The sequence below is a fragment of the Elephantulus edwardii genome, unplaced genomic scaffold (genome assembly GCF_000299155.1).
Source record: "Elephantulus edwardii isolate Elephantulus edwardi_28Jun2011 unplaced genomic scaffold, EleEdw1.0 scaffold00255, whole genome shotgun sequence".
Lineage (NCBI taxonomy): Eukaryota > Metazoa > Chordata > Mammalia > Macroscelidea > Macroscelididae > Elephantulus > Elephantulus edwardii.
In genome coordinates, this window is record NW_006400005.1 from 2,693,794 (window position 1) to 2,718,238 (window position 24,445).

The window sequence follows — 24,445 nt, forward strand, 5'->3', positions numbered from 1 at the left end:
TAGAATTTCAGGCTTTGAATAGTTTATTATAGATGTTGTTCTTGTTGTTGTTGTTATGTGCCGTCGAGTAGCTTGCGACTCATAGCGACCCTATGTACAGCGGCCCTAAACTCTGCTATGTCCTGTGCCAATCGCACTGACTCTGATACACCCATCCTGATTACCCCAGTCACTGAATCAATCCACCTCATAGAGGCTCTTCCCCTCCTGCGTTGTCCCTCCATCCTCCCAAGCATGATGTCTCTCTCCAAGGACTGGTCCCTCCTTACAACATGTCCATATATGTCAGATAAAGCCTCAGAATCCTTGCCTCCAGGGAGCAGCCCGGTTTAACTCTCCCTGATGAATTTGTTTTCTTAGAAGTCCGTGGTACACTCAGTACAATTCTCCAGCACCACAGCTCAAAGGCATCAGTTCTCCTTCCGTCCTCCCTAGTCATTGTCCAACTCTCTGATGCATAGCAAGTGATTGCAAAGACCATGGCCTGAATCAGAAGCACCTTAGTCTCCAGAGAGAAACCATTGCTCTTCAGTACTTTGGAGAGGTCCCTAACAGCAGACTTTCCCTTCGCAATATGTCTTTTAATTTCCTGGTTGCTGGTGCCAAGAGTGTTGACTGTGGAGCCAAGCAAACTAAAGTTGTTAACAATATCAGCATCTTCATCATCCATCCTGATGCTGCCAATTGGCCCAGTGGTGAGAATATTTGTCTTCTTGACATTGAGCTTTAATCCATATTGAAGGCTTCAGTCCGTGACCCTCTGCAGCAAACGCTTCAGGCCCTCCTTAGTTTCAGCAAACAGGGTTGTGTCATCTCCATAACACAGATTGTTGATAGATCTTCCACCAATCCTAATGCCACATTCCTCCTCATAGAGTCCAGCCTCCCAGATAATCTGTTCAGCATACAGGTTAAAAAGGTATGGAGACAGGATAAATCCCTGGCGTATGCCGTTCCCAGTTTTGAACCATGCAGTGTTTCCTTGCTCTGTTCAGACGACTGCCTCTTGGTCCAAGTATATAGGTTTTGCAGTAGCACGATCAAGTGTTCTTATATTATTATTCTATTTATTGTATTATCATATTAATTATGTTATATTATTATAATATTATTGTATTATATTATTCTATATATAGACTTGATTGTTTAGCTCTTTCTTTTAATATTTCATTACTTTTTAATCTCTTTTTAATCCTATTACATGGTTTAGTTCCTTTTAACTCTTATTATCAGTGAAACTAGATCTTAAAATAAGAATTCTTTACATACACTATGACATTATCATTCTTGTCTTTGTTTCACACCTGCCAATGATTGCGACATCATAGGTGTGTCATTGAGACTGCATTCTATTTGGCAGGATCTGGAGACATGCAGCAATACAAAGTGTGGCTCCACAGTCCCTGAATCCCGTCTGTAATGCTATGAAGCATGGGATCAGAGTCATTATTTACTCATAAATTGTGCTAGCATATCCTGCTAGCCAGACATACTTAATTATCATATGTAGAGGTTATCGTTCACTTGTTAAAAATTAAAATGCTTTTTTTTTCACTCATTCTTCAAACATTCAGGTCATCTAGTCCTGGTCTGTCCACTTGTTGTACAAAGGTACAATGGTAACTCGTGGTTGCTGTGATACTGAACACTGTGACACTGGTGTGTCAAAAGCAGTAATGGTTGGAGCTCCCCGATTAAAACAAGCTGGAAGCAGGAGTGGCATCCACTTTCTAAACAGTTTGCCTCCAGAAACTCTATGAACTTGGAGAAACGAAAGTTATACAAGTGCTGAGGTCTTTCCTTCATAGGGTTGCTATGAGTCACCTATAACACGACAGCACTTAACAACAACAACATCTTTATGTGTTGATATATTTGACATAATATTTTATTATCCCCCATTCTCTTTTACTGTCATTTGTACTTACGTGTATTTTCATTGTGCCTAAAACTAAAAATAATGGAGTTTTAAATACACATTATTTTCATACCTCATCAGCTTATACATTTGAAATTAAAATACCTTTTATTTGCTAGATGCATAAATCAAAACAGGGAAGATTTGAAAAAATAAAGATAAGAGAAAATGTATTTTTATAAGAAATTAAATTAAGAAATAACATTAAGGTATCTTTATGAAAATAAAGGAAACCTTCAGTAAATGGATTGGTATAATACCTCAAAATAACATTCAAATATGACAAAGATGATACACCTCAGGAGGAGGCAGCATTTACCCCAAGGTCGCCTGGAATCAGAGCTGATTCAATGGCAATTGGAACCATTTATTATTATTATTATTATTATTATTATTATTAATGTCAATGAACAGTTACAGAGATTTTGGAACATTTTAAACAGTATTGTAAAACAAACTGCAAGTGAATGGAACTTCTCTGATAATCTGATTCTGCAGAGGAAAAGTGATACTGTAAACATTTATTTTCAGTGTTGTAAGATCACTTTGTTGTTGTTATGTGCCCTGGAGTCATCTGTGACTGATAGTGACCTTATTATGTCTGAAGCAGCTCTGAAGCTTTCCCTGTCCTGAGCCAGTGTCACTGACTCTGACACACCTACTCCCATTACCCCAGTTACTGTACCAATCTGTCTCATCGGGGTCTTCCTCTCCTGGGCTGTCCCTCCACCCTTCTGAGCATGATGCCCTTCTCCAATGACCGGTCTCTCCTGGCCACATGCCCAAAGTATGAGAGACAGAGCTTCAGAATTCTTGCCTCCAAGGCTCACCTTGGCTTCACATTTAGTAAGCTCCAATTCATTGCGATATCATGTAGAGAAGAATTATTAGAGGTTAAAATTGCTGTGGCTTTATTGCTTTGTTTTGTATTGTTTCTTTTTCTTATGGTGCTCTCAGCTTTAGTAATCTTATAAAAGGCATATATCTGGAAAAATGGATATAGGCAAAAAAAGCTTTATTTTAACTAATTCCAGCTTTCTCGTACACTCATCAAAGCTCATTCACAATGCTAGACCTTTTACTGCATGTGCAAGGAAGAGCAATATTTATTTTAATAAATCTTTTTTATAATACCTAATACTTTAACTCTTGTTGTTGTAATGTGCCATTGAGTCACTTGTGACTCATAGCAAGACTGTATACAAGAGCCCTAAACCCTGCTCTATCCTGTGCTAACCTTACTCTCCCTGACGCACCTACTCCCATTGCCCCAATCACTGAATTGATCCATTTTATCGAGGGTCTTCTTCTCTTGTGCTGTTCCTCCAACCTCCCAAACATCATGTCCTCTCCAAGGAATGGTCCCTCTTTGAACATGCCCAAAGTATGACAGACAAAGCTTCAGAATCCTTGCCTCCAAGGAGCAGTCCGGTTTCACTCTATCCAGGACAAATCTGTTTGTTCTTTGAGCAGTTCAGGGTATATTCAACACTCTTCACCAGCACCACAGCTCAGTTTTCTTTCTATCATCCCTAGTCATTGTCCAGCTCTCTGATGCACAGCACACAACTGCAAATACTATGGCTTGGATCAGGCACATCTTAGTCTCCGGCCTGACATCATTGCTCTTCAGTACTCTGGAGAGGTCCCTAACAGCTGACTTTCTCAGTGCAATTCATCTCTTGATTTCCAGCCTGCTGGTACCAATAGTGTTGACTTTGGAGCTAAGCAAATGAAAACTATTGACAATCTCAATCTCTTCACCATCCATTATGATGCTGCCAATTGGCCTGGTGGTGAAAAGATTTGTTTTCTTGATGTTGAGCTTCAATCCATATTGAAGACTACAATCCTTGACCTGCAGCAAGTGTTTCAGGTCCTCCTCAGTTTCAGCAAGCAGGGGTTTGTCATCTGCAATACTTTCATTAGAAAATTACAATAAATTACACAAGTTTTAAATTGTGTTTACTTTTCTTTTCCTGTGTTCTCCAATCAAAATTGTGTCTATTGCATTTTAAATGACCAGAAAAGATTTCACATGTCTATAATTTGGGTTAGCAGCACAACTCCTTATGAACTATGCCATCAAAGCTCCAAGTATATCTTTAATTTAACCCTTACAGAGAAGTTTCATTCTTGTGTTTTCTTAATTATAATATTGAATTACTATTGACATATGTAGATTCATTTAATAAAATAATGTCAAAGTATAGGAATAGAATTCCACTTAGATAAAGTAGGTTTCTAAAATCAATAATATTGCTTAATAGATATTTTTAGGTAAATCAATATACTTTCACAGGAAAACTGATAATATAATCTATGTTGTAGGAAGTATACCACAAAAGTACAAATTAAAGTTTTTTATGAAGTTTTATAAAACTGCAATGTTATTTATACTTTAGGAGTTAAAGGAGATAATTGTTTTAATATGTGTAACACAAAAATTATAACTACATATAGTCTCTGGTAAACATCTTTATCTTTCGACTGTTTCTTGTGTAAGCTTACCATATTTATTAAATATCACATGAAATTATAAGAAAATTATATTTTATATAGAAAATTAGAGGTGATACTTAACTTTAATCCATGACAGTTTCTTAAAAATACTGAAAGCCATCCAAATTATAAATTATTATTTTTAGAAAATGTCAACTGGCAATTTAAATATGTTTATTAATCTTGTTAAATACAGAATATTATTAAAATCTTAGTCCTAGAATTTGTAAAATAATTAAAAATGTATTTTTTCCAATTTTGCTATTGGCATTAACAGAAGCATAAAAATTCAGGTTATTTTGAGAATCATTCTTTTCACACGATTGTGTATGGATTCTAACTGTTGTTAATTGTGTAATACAAGTGAGCATATTCGAAGTATTTCATTAACTTTATTGCTAAGTATGATTATCTTTATTTAAATTTTTAAATATTTTAACAATATTTTCTTACTCAACTTAGTGCTAAATGATCTTTTTGGGTGTCCATAACCTTGTCTTACAGTTTAATTTTAGGGAGCTGTGGTGACTCTATAGGAATTTGTACTCTCTGTGCAATTCACATCTACTAGCATCTGCATGGCGAAAAAATGGCCAATCTCTTCCCCTGAAATTTACAGCCTTGGAAACCCACTAGATGGGTCAGCGCTGGCTTGATTGCAAAACAACAGCAGTGACAGGCTTAGATTTATATATATTTTTATTTCACTATATACAGTTAAAAGATATGAAGCAGGCAAAACCTTCAGCCAGCAAACATTAATACTTCCAAATTCATAGTGAAGATCCTCCAGTGGTCTTCAGTGATTTATTTTAAATTTACCGATACAGGAAAATGGAATATAATTTTGTATAAAATTATTTCAGAATACACACTAATGTGTGTACCATGTAAATAGTCAGAAGTAAAAAAAATGTATACAATAATATATAAATATTTAAGGCTTTTCATGTAAGTAAGTAGATAATAATATATTTGCATTTGGCTTTTTTCTCCTTGGAATCTGAGAGCGTTGTTTGTATTATTATTATTATTATTATTATTATTATTAAACCAAACATCCATTTATGATATTAACTCTGTTACTAATTTGAAGTTTTACCTTTCATTGACAAATTAGAAGATTTCAGCCATACCTTTAGAAAAAAAAGTGCAATAAAAAAATCTTTTTGAAAAGTAAATGCGTCAGATCAAGTAGGATGCCTGTGAACACAGATCTGAACCTTGTTCTATCCTGCACCATCCTCACATATCTGACACACTCGGGCCCACTGCTGCAGTCCCTGTGTCAGTCCACCTGGCTGAAGGTCTTCCTCTCTTTCACCCTCCCTCCACCTTTTCATGGGACTTTCAGAACCATGTTAAATATTCATTTCAGTTGAGCAGCCACTGCCTTCTTATCATTTAGTTTTGAATTTTGCAAAATGAGGACCTAAATGTGCCATATAATAAGCTAAGTAATCTTCTTATTGAGGGAAAATTCTGACAAGGTTAAATAGTTAACAACTTTTTAGGACTGCTTAGGCCATTCAAATGGGGAAACAATCTTTTCAGTATTTAAATGACTGTTTTCCTTTCTAAGGGTGAATTGGTTAATCAGTGTAAAATTTTCTAGAGTTAGTGTCCTTTACTGAGAATAATTATGCTAATCGTGTCATGTAAATCTGGCTTTTGTTCCAAGTTGAGATTGATATGAATGACTGTAAGTTTTAATTATAGCACAAATGATTACAATGCATTTGACTTCCTCAAAGCTCAAAGTAATTGAAAGCGCATACACCTAAAGATACACTGCAGCAAACAGAAGGAGTGTTTTGAAGTTTTTTTCTCTATTGCTCTGAGTTTCTAATTTTTAAATACATTTTGCTTCATACTCTTCATTATTAATCATTATTATTGTTAGGTCATGAATAAATTTTTAACCTCTTTTCTCAAGCTCTTCATTAATCTATCCTCTAATCATAATAAGTCATCCTTTACTGTCTCTGAAGTCAAGATTTTCAAAGCAAGTTTGCATCATTGCTTAATTTGCATAACCATGATATAAAAGACTGATATCAACATCTAATTTACTGAATTTAAACTAAGGTAACCATGTAATTTCATTCTAAAATTAAAATTAAACCAAGTAGCAGTGAATTTCAAACTTTGTGTACTGAGAGCCTATGGATTATTAGATATATTAATTTTTAAAATGGTTTTTTATCATGAATGTTGTTAGTGGTTGTTGTTATGTGCTCTCATAGGGACTCCATGGACATTACTGAAATGGAAACATTTGTCAACAAGTGATTTTATAAAACTTCTTTCCCACTGTGAAAGCTAAGGGATTAAATCAGCAGTGTAGTTAATGGGATATATCAACATTTCCATTTGCAAATTCCTCTGCATGCATGTGTAAATACAGACATGCAACACACAGAAACATTAAAGCAAATCTTGGCACACGTTTGCTGAGGTTAAGTAGCTTCAAATATTAAAAATATTAATTGTAAAAGACAAACTTGGGCCAAAGCAAGACGTATAAGATTTAGAAAAAAATGATAAGCTTTTAAAGAATTTATCCTTCAACTGTATTTCCTCCTTAATTAAGAAATTTAAAAAAATATAAAAGAAGGTGCTTAAAACTAGGTTCTTCATGAAGGGAGTCTGGCTTTAAAAATGCTTTGTTAAAGGATGTATTCTCCCCTCTAACAGGAAACATTTGGTGTGTAGAATAATAAAGGCTTTACTGGAATATATTCCTTATCATACTATAAATTCAAGAGATAGAGATTTTAAATCACATTAACAAAGTTTAATCATTTCATATATGTGTTTCAGGCAGAGCCAGCAGATACTGAAGATTAATCCTTTCTCTTAATAAATCCATTTTTTAGAACTGGCAAATATTCATGAGAAGCTACTGGTAGAAAGTAATGATTTACTAAAGGATGCCTCAGAAAAGTAGCTGCTTATCAAAACAGTTTTTAGGTAACAGCTGTTAGTTGAGGATGTCAAATGGGTGTGTGCATTCATGTAAGCATGTGCATATATGTGTAATCCGTTTAGTATGCATACTTGTTTTCTCAATATATGTACATGCAAAAGTCAGTTGACTAAATAAAAACATTGTGCATTTAAATTTGGTTTCACATAATCATTTCAGAAAGGAATTGAAAATACTTCATAATAGATGAAGAAAGAGTGTACTTTTGTTACTAACATTTGTGGTCCCCATCCTGTGTAATTTAAATCACACTCATCTTTAAATTAACTGCCAGTATTGTATTCTCTGCTTTTTAGTTTATGTGTTATTTTAACTTTCATTTAAAGTCATATCTAAAGCATTGAAATCTTAAACCATTCAGTTCTTAAAAAGTGCTTCACGAGTTTTAATAGGCTGCCATTGTGTGTTTTTACAGCAAGCTTAGTAGTGGAGGAGCGAACAAGACAAATGAAAATGAAAGTGCATCGATTTAAGCAGACAGCAGGGTCTGGGTCTAGTCAAGAACTTGATCGCGAGCAGTATTCCAAGGTAAAATTAGTAGTATCCAAACAGTAGTTCCCTCTTAGAAATGTTCAATGTATATATTAACTGAATTATCTAAAAAATATTATCATTCAGATGATGGTTTTATATAATAATTTATAGCAATGCCTAAAATTCTCTCTATTGTTAGTATTTAAATATTTTATAAAAAGAAAATTTCTTAATATCTGATATTAAAGTCACTTAATGATCTATTGTTACAAGTCAAATTTATATAAATAAGCACTGTATATATATATGCATGCAGGAGAAGGATAGCTCATCTCCCGTGCAATCTGAAAACCCACTGGAGGGTCAGCTATGGGTCAGTTCTGATTCGACTGTACACAACAACATATATATTCATATTCAAGTAATAAAACATATTTAACTATATATAAAATGATTTACATATATTAAAAGGGATTTTATGGCTTGGATCTATTTTAACATTGCATTTAAATATTAATATATACATTTTATAGTATTTAATAAATATTTTAGGGTGATAATCACTATTGAGATTTATTAGTGCATGACAGAAAAATAATATATGTGGTTTTTATTAGATTTAGTGAGAAAAGTAATTTCAAACTTTTAGATAAGTTCACATTTTTCAAATGCCGATAAGCACTTAATTAACATTTCAATGTTAATTGCTGAAGAAATAATAAGGATATTTTTATATCTAGTGATGCTACATAATTTCAAGTAAAATATGTGTAGAGTATTATCATATCATTAAGGAAGTTTTTTTGCATATATTTAGACTACTAAAAAATTTTAGAATAATAAGAGTATCAGATATTGTAAGTCAGTCTATGATTTAATGTCAGGAAACACTTTAGGAAGTAATGACCCAATAGAAATTAAAAGCTAAAAATTACACGAAGTATTTTTGGCATGTAATACTGACCTAGAAAAGCATAAATATTTTCAAATAATAGACACAGTTCATAATTAAAACAATATATCTAGAGACTGACATAAACTATAGAAGGAAAATGTAGAGCGTGGGTGATGAATTTATGACCTAGGCTACCATAGGATCATATTTTATCACTTGGCGGGGCCTATCAGAAGCAGAATGGTTTCCAAGGGATACAATGCAGAGGATCAGTGGCATTCAGTGAGGTCAAATTTCTTGACTTGACCACAACTTTATTAAGAGTAAAAAATAGTTATGAGAATTTTTTCTTTTCTTTTCTTTTTTTTTTTTTACAAAATCATCTAAATATCTTGATGTTCCTTAGAATTGCTGGTTGTTTCTCTGTATATCATCTTATTTGCAGTTTATTCTTTGTGATATTATCACTTCGTCAGTATACTTGCCACTCTTTAAGAATATCATCATTTTATTTTTCTTTTATGACACATTCACTAAGAATTAGAAGACCAGAGGCAGGGTAGTTTAGTATTTTTGTTCACAGTTGAATGCATTTATTTGGAAAGGCTCTTTAAACTAGAAATGCTTCAATTAAGCTAGAAATACATGGTAGCATTCTCGACATTTTATCATTGCACCCATGAAGTCAGATAGCCGGATGAAGGGAGGACAGGAATAGGAAGGAAGACAGAGGTAAGTAACGAACTGGAGTAAAATGCTAAAAGTCTTCTGAATCATTCTGAAGTAGAACTATGATCAATATTCAATGGGGAGAGATTCACAAAAGAATATATACTAAATGCCTGTTCCACCAATTAGTATGTTCTGCCTAGTCGATAAAAAAATAAGTTTATCTTTTTTTGGAAGATTCAAAAAATATTAAACATGAATGTGGAATTGCATATAGAAACAGGATTTGAAATCAGGTTCTCCAGTTTCCTTATTTAGGAAAATGAGGCCCAGATGAAGGAGATGATTTACCAAAAGTTGGAAAGGCCTCTTAGTGGATTGATGAGGTCTATAATTTCTGATTTGCAATTTAGGCAATATGCCACTCTTATATTAATGAAAGAAACTCTAGTTTATTTTAAAAAATTTTGTGTGTATTTTAACTTGATTAAGAATAGGTTGTTGTTACGTACCACTGAGTCAGAACTGACCCATAGCTGACACTCCAGTGTATTTTCAGAGGCAGTAAAACACAAAGGAGATTAACATGATCTATTTTTCCTTCTTTCTTAACACATGCTCTCTCTTTCTCCCATATAAATGTTGTTGTTGTTGTTGTTGTTGTTTAATGCCGTCGAGTCGTAGACGACTCATAGCGACCCTATGGACGAACAGCCTGAGCACTGTTCGTACATAGAGTTTCCAGAGGCAAGCCATTTCGGAAGTGAATGCCGCTCCTGCTTCCAGGCTTGATTTACCTGTTACTCTCAAATATATTACTATTATAAGTGTCTTCTTAGACTAGTAGGCAGTAAATCAGTCTCAATCACATATGTTTTTACTGCTCTCAGGACATAGATTATTCCCACTTTATTGTTGTTGTTATGTGCTGTTGAGTCAAGTGTGACTCATAGCAATCCTATGAACAACATCTGTTTGTTCTCAGCTGTTGTTGTTGTTATGTGCCATCGAGTCGCTTGCAACTCATAGCGACCCTATGTACAAGAGCTCTATATGCTCTTCTATCCTGTGCCATCTCAAACACATTTATTCCCACCTCTCCAGTCACAGAATTGATCCATCTCATCAAAGGTCTTCCTCTCCTGTGCCCTCCCTCTACTCTGCCAAACATGATGTCCCTCTCCAAGGACCAGTCCCCTCCTTGCAACATGCCCAAAATATGCCAGACGAAGCTTCAGAATCCTTGACTCCAGGGAACATTCTGGCTTCACCCTCTCCAGTACAAACCTGTTTGTTCTCCGATCAGTCCATGGTATATTCAATACTCTTCTCCAGCACCACAGCTCAAAGGCATCACTTCTCTTTCTATCAACCCGATTCACTGTCCAGCTCTCTGTACATAAATTAATCCCACTATACTATTTAAATAAAATTTTTAAAAATGTCTAATAATTTTATTTTTTAAAAATTAAAGTGTGGTATCATTAAAATGATATATCAAAGATGTTGCTGTTGTTGTTATGTGCCATCAAAACACCCGCGACTCATAGCAACCGTAAACAACAACCCTAACAACAGCCCTAAAACTTGCTCTGTCCTGTGCCAATCTTATTGTCTCCAACACACCCACCCCCATAACCCCAGTCACTGAATCAATCCATCTCATCGAGGGTCTTCCTCGCCTACACCGTCTGTACACCCTCCCAAGCATCACGTCCCTCTCCAAGGACTGGTTGTGCCTTGCACCAAGCCCAAAATATATCAGACAAAGCTTCAGAATTCTTGCCTCCAAAGATTAGCCTGGTCTCACCCTCTCTAGGACTTGTTAAGTCAAAAAATCTCATATACTAAGACTTCCAGGGATTTATTAGGTTTAAGGTTAAACAGTTACTTCAACGCATTAGTTCCAGGATTTCATCCAACTTTCAAAACTCCAAAAAGACTGCAAGTCATGAGACTTTTCAATTCTTTTTGCATTTTACCCCTTTTGAGCAGCATGAGAATTGATTGCCCCTCTTTCCTGGAACAGATGTTGGATTAAAAATTGTGTCTTTCAGTTGGTAGTGCAGCTTCTCACATTAGGCCTTACATTACAGAGCTCCATAATTCTTTCAATAGACATTTTTAATCATTAGAGTAGCGCTGATAACACAAATCATTAAGGACTATTAAGTGAACTTGACTACTGTTACCTCTTTGTTGTGTCTTAATCCGTCTGAAAATTTGGATGAAAACAGTGTACTGTAGTTGAAAATTGTCCAAATGAAAATTAGTTAATATTACTAATTTACTTTCTTCAGAGAAAAGAATTATAAAAATGTAAAGACTGGTTCCTGAGATGCTTTTAGCCTGTTACCTCTCTTGAAAATATTAAGTGATCCTGGCCTCCCTCTTGAGTACATAATTAACACTAACTGTGGGATTTTTAAAAAATGTTTGGGGGGGTTATTGTTTTTGTTGTGGTTGTTGATTACTTTTAAGTCAATCATGACTTAGAGTGACCCCATGAGCAAAAGAACAGAAGCCCCTCTGTAGCTAACAACATTTATCAGAGTTCATGGAAGCATGTTTAGGCATTGGATACCACTCCTGCTCCAATTGGGGAGAAATTATCCTTAAAATATGACACCATGATTTTATTCCCATTGATGTTATGCAGAAATGTATGCATAAATGAGGGGGTGAAATCTTTAGCCAAATGTTTAGTAATGGTAGCTGGTTATTATTCAGTTCTTCTGGTCTTCTGGCAAGCAGGCAGGCTGGAATTGAATTTTCCTTAGGCCCTCACATTTTAAAGAGTGTTTATATTTCTGTAGACCAGGAACACACTTAAAGCTGATGCAGCAGGCTTTGTAGGTAGCTGCAGAATGTTTTGTATGACTTGTAGCTCTGGTAGATTCCTGGGAAGGAGTTGAACTGCAATCTCAAAGGCACTATATTTAATCCACCAGTGGCTCCACCAGAAGAGGATGAGCAGCCTCCTCCCATGCGATTTCCTTCCTTTGAAAACTTGCTGGAAGGTTCTGACTGGATGTCATGCAACAGCCACAAAAATAGTATTCCTATAATTAGAGTCACCCTTTACATCAATGGCTTATTTCCTATTGTACTGATCAATATATATCAGAATAACACTAGAGGATAATGTGTTTCTAAAATTATAATTATTAAACTTTCATTAAAGTATAAAATTGTTCTTTTCGAAATTTAACAAATCATCTATGCTTCAAAGCAATAAAGTCTTTAACAGGTTTAGGGGACGGAGTATTTTAGTAGTAAAAAGTAAAGGTAAAATCATGTTTCCTTCAAATAACCAATGTGAAGAAAAATATGTTCCGAGTGGCATCTACTTCCTAAACAACATGCCTCCTGAAACTCTATGAACTTTGATAAATGTCAATAGTTATAGAGGAGCTTCAGGCCTTTTGTTCATAGGGACACTGTGAGTCATGCTTTACTCAAAGGCAATCAACAACAACAACAATTAAAATGATGGGGTGTCTCTACCTCAATATAGAAAAAACCATAATACAACACAAAATTATTTAAAGATATGTTGTTCTTATCTTTACCAAAATTTCTAAGGCCATGAGTAGGAGTCTACACTAAGGAAACTGGCCTGAACCAGTCTTACACAAAAATGGTTAAAAAATAAATGATTGGGAAAAAAAATAGGTGATTGATCAAAGAGAAAAATTTCTTTAGTTGGAGAAGTACTTTTATATACATGAACTTAGCTTTATCTAGAAAAATATTTTCCATGTGCATGGCCTTATATCTATGCTATACTCCAAATCAGTGACATTACCAAATAAGGAGAGCATTTATGCTGGGTGTTAGCCTAGTACCAGGAAATACCCTACAGCAGGATACATTCTTATGACACTAGAGCTAAATTTCTTCATATTATGTCATAGTAAGCTATCATTTTAACACATTAAGAAGCATACATAATGTCTATCTCTTTTAACACAATGATTTGGAAAGCCAGCTCTACCGGACTAAATTCAGGTTGTACTCTAGAAGCATATTCAACTGTATTACAGTACACCCAACAAACCGTTATTTCATTTAAAGGTTCTGATTGAAATGAATCATATCAGTAAGGATCATGGTATTAAATATAGCAGAATTTGCTGGCAAACAACATTATCTTATTGCTTTGAATATGTCATTTTAAATCATATTAATTTCTAATAAAAAGAAGTTGTATTAATACCTCAGTCTTAGACATATTGACCAAATTCCTTTTGACTTTAAAAATCAAATCACACAGTTTAAAAAACAACAGTAAAAGTTCTTAAGAAGGGTAAGTTGATATATTCTCAATTGAGAATTCTTTTGGGGAGGGGAGCAGAAGAGAAATTCAACAGGTGGAGAATTTAAAACATTTAAATACTTTAACCTATACTACTTATATAAGATGGATTAGGAAATAAAAGTCTAATCTTTGCTCTAGGATTCTTTTTAAAATATTATACTTCTATTCTGTACATATATATTTAAGTTGTAATATTAGCTTATTTGAACTGCTTTAGGAGGGTGATTTTTAATACAAATTTTCAGGACGACTTACTTCTGATTCCTTAAGACTACCCTAAAACCAATTTTTTTGGTGAAAAAAAATTACCCAAGTGCCTAGTTATATGTTCTTGTATGTTATTGATGAGAAGTTATATTACCTTCAGATTCCTAAAAGGATCACTTGTATTTTAGATATGCTAAAATTACATATACAAAGCTATTTATTGCCCTTGTAGAATATATGCAACGATCATTACTTTAGTTATTATTATTTTTACAAAATTATTTACTGTCAGATCTGTTGTGTGATGACAATGAAGTAGTAAGAATAATTTCTTTGACTTTAAATGCATTGATCTTTTACCTCGTGATTCTTAAAATTCTTAGGGAATAAATACTAAAGATAAATTTTAAAGTACATTTAAATGTATGATTTATTATGCACTGAAATTTTAATAGAACTTTTTTCTTTTTACAGTTTAAAGCTGAAAATATTTAATGAGATCAGACAAAAAGCCCAGTCTTTCACTCTGCTGCCTTCAGCATAGTCCCTTGTTATCAGTCTTCTTGAAGAGAAATGTTTTAAAGCAGCTTAAAAAACAGTGTTATAGCCTAGAATACAGAGTGTAGTTACACTGAATAGTTTAGGAAAGAATAAATAAGGATTTAAAAAAAAGAATAAAAAAGTATAGACAAGGTGGATGCATAAATAATTTGGAATGAATAGAAGGTGAATAAAGTAAGAAATAATGAAAAGGAGAGAGAAACCAATTCATTAAAAAGCAAACAAATTCTATAATTTGAGATGTTATATAGGTATAAACAAACTAGTGAATTTTCCATCCAAGTGTGTGATTTTAATTTTAATTGGTAATTTGGTCTATTCAAACAATACAGGATTATTTTAGTGGCAGTTATTTAATATGTTAGTATTTAGAAAGACTAAACATGACCTCATACAATATCGTTTAAAGATTATTCCATATTCCACACCTACTTTTGTGAAGGTGCACTTCCATTGGGTGTGTACAAAGTAGTTATCAACCTCACCATGTATGTCTCTTCTTTTTCACAACCTGATGATGGAGCTCATACTTTCTTGTTTTTAATCTTTAGTATAACATACATAAAGATCAGTACAGAAGCTGTGATAACGTCTCTGCCAAATCATCAGATAGTGATGTCAGTGATGTGTCCGCCATTTCTCGAACCAGCAGTGCCTCACGCCTCAGCAGCACAAGCTTTATGTCCGAGCAATCTGAGCGCCCCAGGGGTAGAATCAGGTGAGTTGCAATACTGTTTGTATAAGCTGATCGTTATGCTCTCTATTAAAAATGAAAATAGCTTCTTGAGTTTGCTCTCTAGAATTTAAGTCAAGTACCAGAAATAATTTGTTAAAATAAATGCAACTGGAATAGGTCAAGCTTTACCTATTACACTGAACACCAGTGCACTATTTGAAAAAAACTTTGGTGGCTGTGCTGCCATCCCAAAGGCAGCTGAATCAAATCCACCTGCTTCCGCCAGAGAAGAAGATTGGACAGTTTCCTCCCATGCAATTTACCGACTCTGAAAACCCAGTGGAGAATCAGCTGTGCGTCAGGACACAGCAATACTATTTGATACTGATTATTATCAGATAGTAGTTCAGTGGATAAATACTTGGTGTTAACTGTGGGTCTGTTCTGACCCAAAGCTGGTCCAGGGAAGAATTCTCTAAACTTTTATTTCCATAAGCGCGTTGATAGCCCTGGTAGAGCACTTCTCCTCTGTCCTGCAGTTTCCCTATGAATTAGAATCATACTGATGGCAATGGATTTTAGTAATAAGGCTATCTGTATATAGACGGGGAAGTCTAGTAGTGTAGACCATAGGAAATTGTACTGCTAACCCAAAGGCCATACCTATCTGGCAGTTCAAATCCACCAGTGACTCTTTAGGAGAAGGATGGCACTCTACTTCCATTAGATTTAAAACCTCAGAAACACAGTGAAGGATCACCTTTGATTTAGTCCTGGTCAAAGACTGTGAGTAATTGACTGATCTAGATATAAATGGAACTCTGGTGGCGTACTGTATTGCATGTTGAGCTGCTAACCATAAAATTGGCAGTTCAAACCCACCAGCTACTCAACGGGAGAAAGATGAATAGTCTCATCACAGGAAGATTTGCAGAGAACCTGCCAAGGGGTCAGCGTTTAAGTCAGGGTCGACTCATAGGTGGTGATTTTGTATGGGCGTTTTATCTATTTATAGCTCATAACCATATCCATACTTTTAAGAATTTGTGACCTAATGGTAAGAAGCTGTGCTGAAATCTGGAAGGCATGCAGTTCAAATCCACCAGCTGCTCCACAGAAGAATGAGCAGTTTTCTCCTGTGTGTGATTAACTGCCTCTGAAAACCTGCTGGAGGGTCAGCTATGAGTCAGTTCCCACTCAGTGGTACTCAGCAACACCACATTTGTGATAGTTTCTTAAGTTGTGTTGGGTGCCATCGAGTCAACTACAATTCATAGCTACCCTATAAACAACAAATCTGAATCTTTTGCAAGCCTGTTACATCCTCACCATCTCTGATATGCTTGAGCCCATAGTTAAACTCTGGTGGTCTAGTAGATAAGGAGTTACACTGCTAGTCTGAGGCTGGTGGTTCAGATCTACCAGCTTGTCTGAGGGAGAAAGAAGAGCAATCTCCTCTCAAAATTTGTAATCTCTGAAAACCCACTGGAGGGTCAGCTATGAATATGAATTTCTTACAGTATGATTAATTTCACAGAACATCCTTTAGTCCAAGATGGGAAAATGTGATTTTAAAGGACCAGAAATAAATACGTTGAGGTTTGTAGATAATATACTGTTTTTCAGCCCTCAGCTCTGCCGTTGTAGCATGCTTCTTCTTTAGCCTCCAAAATTGGTCTGCTTTCGGAATAGGGTTGTGATACAAACTTACATGTACAGAATTGATCCACTTCTCAAGTGTAGTCTGTATGTAATGAAAACAGTGTTTTTGACTGTTAATCAGAAGGTAATAGGTTAAGTCTACCTCAGTTGGCATCTTGGAAGAAAGCTCTGGTGATATACTTCCAAAAGAAAACTAAGCCGTTGAAAGTCCTGGGAGTGCAGACCTGCTCTGACATAGATGAGGTCCCCCTGAATTGCAGATTACTTGCAGGCAACTGGTGCACTTGTTTTGTTTGTTCCTATTAGGTAAGTTATAAGAAATTAGCTTAAATTAAAAAAAAACACAGTAGATTCTGTTTTTTCCATCTCTATGTAGCAGACACTTGGGTGAAAGCCCATTGCCCTTGAGTTTCTTCCTATTGAATGAGCCTCTACTAGGTTTCTGATGCTGTAAATCTTTACCAAAGAAAATTGCTCCTCTGTATCCCATGGAGCAACAGGTGTATCCAAACCACCAACATTTTGTTTAGCAGCTAGATAAATTATACATCACACTACTGGAGGTTATTGATGAAAGAGAAAGAACCTCAGAAGTGCAATGCCCATCTAAATAAGAACACATCCATCTCATTGAAAAAGCACTTTTTATGTTCTTTTGCAGATTCCAAAAATAAATGTTCATTTAATAAGTTTTGGGATTAAGAAGAGGCTCAGTGAATATATACATTTACAAACTAGAAAGACTTAACTGCTAATACTCTGAAAGCCTCATGTTCTCAAAAATGATTCTGTGACAGAATTGTTTTATTGTATGTTATTTTGAATGAATTTTACTCTGAAAGGCAGTGAACAGATCTAGAAGCTAACACCTCTGTTAGGGAGTTCTAGTTGTGTTGTCTGTTAAGAACTGTGTGCTAACCAAAGGCTATGAATCTCTAGAAGTTCAAGTCCACCAGTCATTCCTCAGGAGAGAGCCAGGCAGTGCTCTACCATGTGATTTTCTGCCTTGGAAACCTGATGGGGGAGCAGTCTCTCAGTAGAAACCAACTCAGTGGCTGTAATTGATTGAGTAGGTGATAGCAATTGATATATTCATATTTAATGCCTTAAAAACCAACAAAAAAGTCAGTCAGCATTGTTAGGTAGGTAAGTAAACACGAAGTGTAATGTGTCAAACCTGCAAGAGGCTTATAGGTCCTTATAACATTGTGTATAGTTTTTATTTCTTCTGTCTGAGAATATTATGAATTGAGAAAATGTCCAGATAGCAACATTTGAAATGAGTAGTGGATGAATTATTTGAAATTAATTGTTAGCCTTTTGTTTAATATAAAGATGAATATTACCAAACCGTAGAACCTATATTGTCCTATTAAGGATTCAAAATCCCCATTAGTGTATTTAAGGTTTGGAGAAGTTATCTATTGAAACAACCTGTTTAACTTTGTTTAATCCAGTATTTGATTCTGGCATGTAGCTTTCATAGGGCCATCTGTTACTATTTCACAAACTTCTTAACTGTATGTTGAGAATATCAGTTTTAGATAATCAACATTTTGTCTAAAAGGTAAATCACTATAAAATTAGTTTTTAAAGCAGAGTGAGCAAATAAAAAAGAACACTTAGATGTGTGTGGTTTTAGAAATCTGTAAGTATTTTTGGATGATCACTTTTAAAGAAAATATTCTTTTCAAAGGATTTTAGGGCCAAATCATGGAGGGATTTTGTGCTTTGAGATAATGATTATATAGCAAATGTCTTGTTCATACAGGACTGCTACTAGCTAAACTATATGGCATTTCTTTCTCAAATATTAAAAAGACATACTTTCTTCCAGCTGCTTTAATCTATGGCAGGCTGCCCAGCTTGAAGTATTTCAACTGTTTTTCTCATGGATTAACAAAATAATTCCTAGCAACTTAAAACATGTCTCATGTTTTCAAAGTTTAAGTAATAATGAGAGCTACAATCCAGAAAGAAAATAAACTATTACATTTACATCAGGGCAAAAACCTTTGTAAATATGTTGTTGAGTACCATCAAGTCAGAATCAACCCATAGCTGACCCTCCAACAGGCAGCAAATCACACAAGAGGAAATTTTCCATCATTCTACTATGTAGCAGCTGATTGATTCAAACCACATGCCTTCACCATTGCAACACAGACTGTTATCACTAGGCTACCAGAGCTCCGTTTTGTAGATATAATGAAATAAAATTAATTATTCTCAAAAACTGCAGTGGATTGAAAGATTGAAAATTATTCACAAATATAAGTGCTAGACTAATTATTTCCGTATAAAAATCAATGTATAATACATAAAAATAATAAATATTCTAAAAGATTTGAGATTGAGTAGTTATTTAGACTTGAACTTCATTGCCTTAAAATTTGGATTTGGGTTTAGTTTGAATATTCTTCAGAAGATATTTTCCTAGTCTTGTATAATACATATGTGGTATATGTGAAGGCCCTCTGGGAGATGGATTGATTTCGATGACAGGGGCAATCGGGATGAGTGTGTCGGAGACGATGAGATTGGCACAGGACAGAGCAGAGTTTAGAGCTGTTGTACATAGGGTTGCTGTGAGTCGCAAGCAACTCAACGGCACATAACAACAACAACATATGTGACATAACTGATAATAAAGGGGGGGGGTTGTAAGTGTAAATATATATGACAGAAAGAGCCTTTAGCTTGGCATACTTGAATCCTGCTGGGTAAAATGGTTGTGATTTACTTAATAGCTGGGAGTAAACTGTTCAGAAATTTTAAATTGTGTTAGCAGTCAAGTGTAAGCTGATTAACTGTATCATGTTCACAATCAGCTTGGGTGGGAAACCTCTTGTGTAGGCAAGATATTGATTGTGTTTGGAGACAACGTTGTTCTAAACTTTGAATGGTGTAGTACTTGTCTGTCAGTTTGCTATACTATTGCTGTGATGCTGATATCTTTGCTATTGGAGTGTCAAATTCCAAAATGGTTTTCCATTGTAGATGGGTTTCAGTGTAGCTCCCTAATTAAGGCAGACCAGAAATCGGGGTGGGCCATCTACTTCCTAAATAAAAGGCTTTTAAAAACCTTCTGACACTAAACAAACAGGATAGAGACAGTAGTGTAGTATTATAGCCCAGATTGAAAGTCAGTTAAAATGAGGAAAACCAGTAACAAACATCGTTTAACAATTGGTATATAGAATGTTTGTAGCTTGACTATTGGAAAAGTGGAAATTGTTAAAAATTAAATGAAATGCATGAATATTGACATGCTAGGCATTAATGAGATGTGATAGACCAGCTATGGTGACTCTGAATCAGGTAATCATAAGGTATCTATGCAGGGAATGAAAAACAGCAAGAATGGTGTTGCATTCATAGTTAAAACATCAATTTCAAGTTCTATTTTGAAATATAATGGTGTGAGTGATAGGATACTATCCATACACATACAGGGGAGACCCTTTAACATGACTATTATTCACATATATTCACCGATAGAGCCAAAGAGGAAGAAATTGAGAATTTTTACCAAATTTCACAGTCTGAAATTGACTGAACATGCAATCAGGGTGTATTAATGATAATTAGTGATTGGAATGCAAAAGTAGGAAACAGTGAAAAAGGAACAGTTCAAAAATCTGGGCTTGGTGATAGAAATGAGTCTGCATATAGAATGATTTTTTTCCCGATGATTTATCCCTTGCAAATACCTTTTCTAAAAGACACAAAAGATGACTTTATGCATGGATTTTACCTGATGGCCTGCATAAGAATCAGATTGGCTACATTTGTGGAAGAAATCACTGGAGAAGCTTAATATTGACTGTCAGAACTAGGCCAGGGGCAGACTCGGGGTCAGATCATCAATTACTCTTAAGCAAGTTCAAATTGAAGCCAAAGAAAATTAAAATGAGTCTTTAGGAACCAAAATATATGATTTTTAATCAATTCAATGTGAATTTTATGACCATCTTAAGAATAGCTTTGAGGCATTGAGTATCAATAGTAGAAGACCAGATGAGTTGTGGGATGATATGAAGTAGACACCATCCATGAAGAAAGCAAAAATAGAGGAGAAAGGAAAAAAAAAATTAAAATGGATGTCAGAAGAGACTCTAAAGACTGCGCTGGATTGTTGAGGAGCCAAATCTAAGGGAACATGTTGAGATTAAAGAGCTGAACAATTTTACAGGGCAGCTTGGTAGGACAATGCAAAGGATTATGATGGAATGTACAGAGAGCTAGAAATATAGAATAAAAAGGGAAGAACTTTCTCTACATTTCTCAAGCTGAAAGAAATTAAAAACAAATGTAAGCCTCGTCGCAATATTGAAAGTTGCTATGGGCGATATATTGAATGACCCAGAAAGCATCAAAAGAAGATGGAGAGAATACACAGAATCATTGCACCAGAAAGAATTGATTGACACTGAAAAATTCCAGGAAGTACCATATGAACAGTAGCCACTGGTAATGAAGGTTGAAGTAGAAGCTGCATTGAAGGCATTGGACAAAAATAAGGCCCCGGAAATCAATGGGATACCAATTGACTTGTTTAAATTAACAGATGCAACATTGGATACACTCATTAGTCTCTGCCAGAAAATTTGGAGGATGACTGGCCAACAGATTGGAAAAGTTCTGTATTTGTTCCCATTCCCAAGAAAGGTGATCCAAATTAATGTGGAAATTATCAAACAATATCTTTGGTATCACAGGCAAGCAAAATACTGCTAAAGATCGTTCAAAAGCAGCCAGAACCATACGTAGATAAGGAATTGCCAGAAGCTCAAGCAGGATTAGAAGAGGCTGTTGGCACCAGGGATATTATTGCTGATAATCAGATAGATCCTGGCTGGAAGTAAGGAATACCAGAAGAATGTCTATTTGTGTTTTTTTTTTTACTATGCAGAGACATTTAACTACATGGATAATGACTAGTTGAGGCTGACCTTGGGAAGAATTGGAATTCCAGAGCACTTTTGCTCATGAGGAACCTATACCTGGATCAGGAGGCTATTATGTGAACGGAGCAGGGGAGCATTGACTGCATGGTTTAGAATTGAGAAGGGAATCAGTGAGGGTTGTATTTTCCCTCTATACCTGTTCAGGCTATATGTTGAGCAAATTCTCTGAGAAGCTGGGCTCTATGAAGAGGAATGTGGCATCATGATAGAAGGGAGACTTATCAATAAACTGTGTTACACAGACAACACAACCTTACTTGCTGAAAGTGAGAAGGACTTGAGGCACTTGTTGCAGAAGATCAAGGAATGCAGCCTTCAGTATGGATTGTGTCTCAATATCCAGAAAACAAAGATTCTTACCACTGGACCAATAGACAGTGTCATGATGGATGGAGAGGAGATTGAAACTGTCAACAGTTTCATCTTGCTTGCATTTATGGTTAATATTCTTGATACTAGCAGTCAGGAAATGAGACACATTGCCTTGGGGAAATCTACAGTTAGGGACCTTTCCAAATTATGAAGGAGTAGTGATGTCAGTTTGAGGGCTAAGGTGCATCTGATTCAGGCCATAGACTTTCCTATTACAAGCTATGCATCTGAGACTTGGACAGTGAAAAAGAATGGCAGGGGGAAACAGTTGATGCCTTTGAGCTGTGGTGTTGGAGAAAAGCACTGAACATCCTATGGATGGCCAAGAGAATGAACAGATGAGTATTGAAGATGTGCAGCGTAGTGCTCCTTGGAGGCAAGAATGATGAGGCTTCACCTCAGAGCTTTGGACCTCTTGCTAGGAGGTGCTGTTCCTTGGAGAAGGATGTGATGCTGGGAAGGGTGGAGGGTTGGTGAAGGAGAGGAAGACCCTCAACCAGGTGGGTTGATGACTTGGTGACTGCTGCAGTGGGCTCTTGTGTGTCAGGTAGTGTGATGATGGTGCAGGATAGAACAGGGTTCAGATCTTTTGTTCATAGGGTCACTATGAGTTGTGCTTGACTCAATGGCACCTACCAACAACAATATACAACAGAATTAATATGTTGGGTGTCAGACTTCTCTTTTTAATTCTTTAGCTTAAAAAAGGAACTGAATTTCCCTACTGTACCCCTGAATTTTTTAAACAACCTTTGTCATTTTTTGATTGTCCCCCAAACAACAAATTTTCGATGTTTTATAAAAATCAAGCTTTAAAAGCAAATGTCAGCATAATCCAATAATTGTCTCAGATGTTAAACAATGTTAGCAGCTTTCTCAAACCAACAATTTTCCAACAGCATTTAAGTTTATTGCATGTTCTCCTGGCTGTCCAACAATTGGGTTTCTGTAAAACCATTTCCATTGAACTAGTTCTGAATCACAGCATCTCTAGAGAACTGTCCCAGAGGGTATCCAAGGCTGTAAATCTTTGTAAGAAAGACCTCATTTTTCTCCAATGGAGGAATGACGGGTTCAAGCACTGACGTTGTTTAGCAACTATGCGCTTACCCAATGTACCGCCAGAACTCTTGTGCGTTTCTATAGCTAAGTAAATATTTAGAGACAGATTGGAAGAACTTGAGTAGTGTGCTCTTTCTTTTACTGTTTCTGTTTTTAAGAATATTTTCAAAGCCAATTACCCTTGTGCTCTATTAATGTATAGTTTGAAAGATAGATGACTTTATTTTAAAGATAAATTCTCTTTTATTAAACAAGTAACTTAATAAAATTTTATATTTAATGTCTGTAGACATAATAATAGAAATCCTAAAGGAAATGTATTTGAGGATTTTTTACTTTATTTTTAACATTTGAAGATTTCTAAATATCACAGGTTAAATCATTTGCTATTTTAAATGTGATAGAAGATAACAAATTAATATGGTATGGAAATTTATCGATATTATAGTTTAAAAATTTACGAAAATAATAAACACCCTTGCTTTTACAGTAAGTGGTTCTCAAAACATTTTTTAAAACATTGCAATTTTGTAATAGCATATGACAATTTCTTAATTACCAAATCATGTGCTATTAATAATTTATAATAACCAAATGAAGCTTTCATTTAATAAATTTAGTAATGATTGATCACGACCGTGATCATTGCCAACAAGTTAGAACCAATTTGCAGCTGATCGTCGAGTAGTAAATCGCATGGGAGGATATTGCCTATAATTCTCCCTTAGAACAGCTGGCTGGACTCAAAACACATGCCTCTGGTTTAGCAGCACAACTCCTTACCCACTAGGCTGGCAAATCTCCCTATACCAATTATTATACCTCTTGATTTAAAGTGTGAATAAGAGTTAAATCTTTTTTCTTTCCTTTTTGCTTTCCTTTTCTATACGTTCCTCTTCCCTTCCTGGCCATCGTGTTTTGTTTGCTTTTTTGGTGTTCTTTTTTTTTTTTCTGGTTCTTTTTTAATTTTTTTCCATTCATTCATTGTTGCGCATTGTCCTTCCTGCCCACCCCCCACCCCCGAGTTCGCTTTTCTCTTTAAAAAAAGAATTAAAAAATACTTCATTGTTATACAATCCTCACCCCACACATTCACACTCCTTACCCCTTACCCCTACCTCTACCCCTACCCTGTACACTTTACTATACAACTGTTATTCTGGGCTC

At 35.3% G+C, this 24,445-nt stretch overlaps 1 protein-coding gene across 7 annotated transcripts in view; it reads left to right on the forward strand.

Moving 5' to 3' along the window:
* The window catches only part of RIMS1 (regulating synaptic membrane exocytosis 1), a 701,348-nt gene that overhangs the window by 564,576 nt on the left and 112,327 nt on the right, over positions 1–24,445 (forward strand). For 4 of the 7 annotated variants that reach the window (XM_006899387.1, XM_006899389.1, XM_006899388.1 and 1 more), the window contains one exon: positions 15,088–15,254. The exons of the other annotated variants lie outside the window; for them this stretch is intronic. In XM_006899387.1, coding sequence (XP_006899449.1) covers positions 15,088–15,254 — 167 coding nt within the window. The remainder of the gene's footprint in view (positions 1–15,087; positions 15,255–24,445) is intronic. 7 annotated transcript variants of the gene reach the window in all.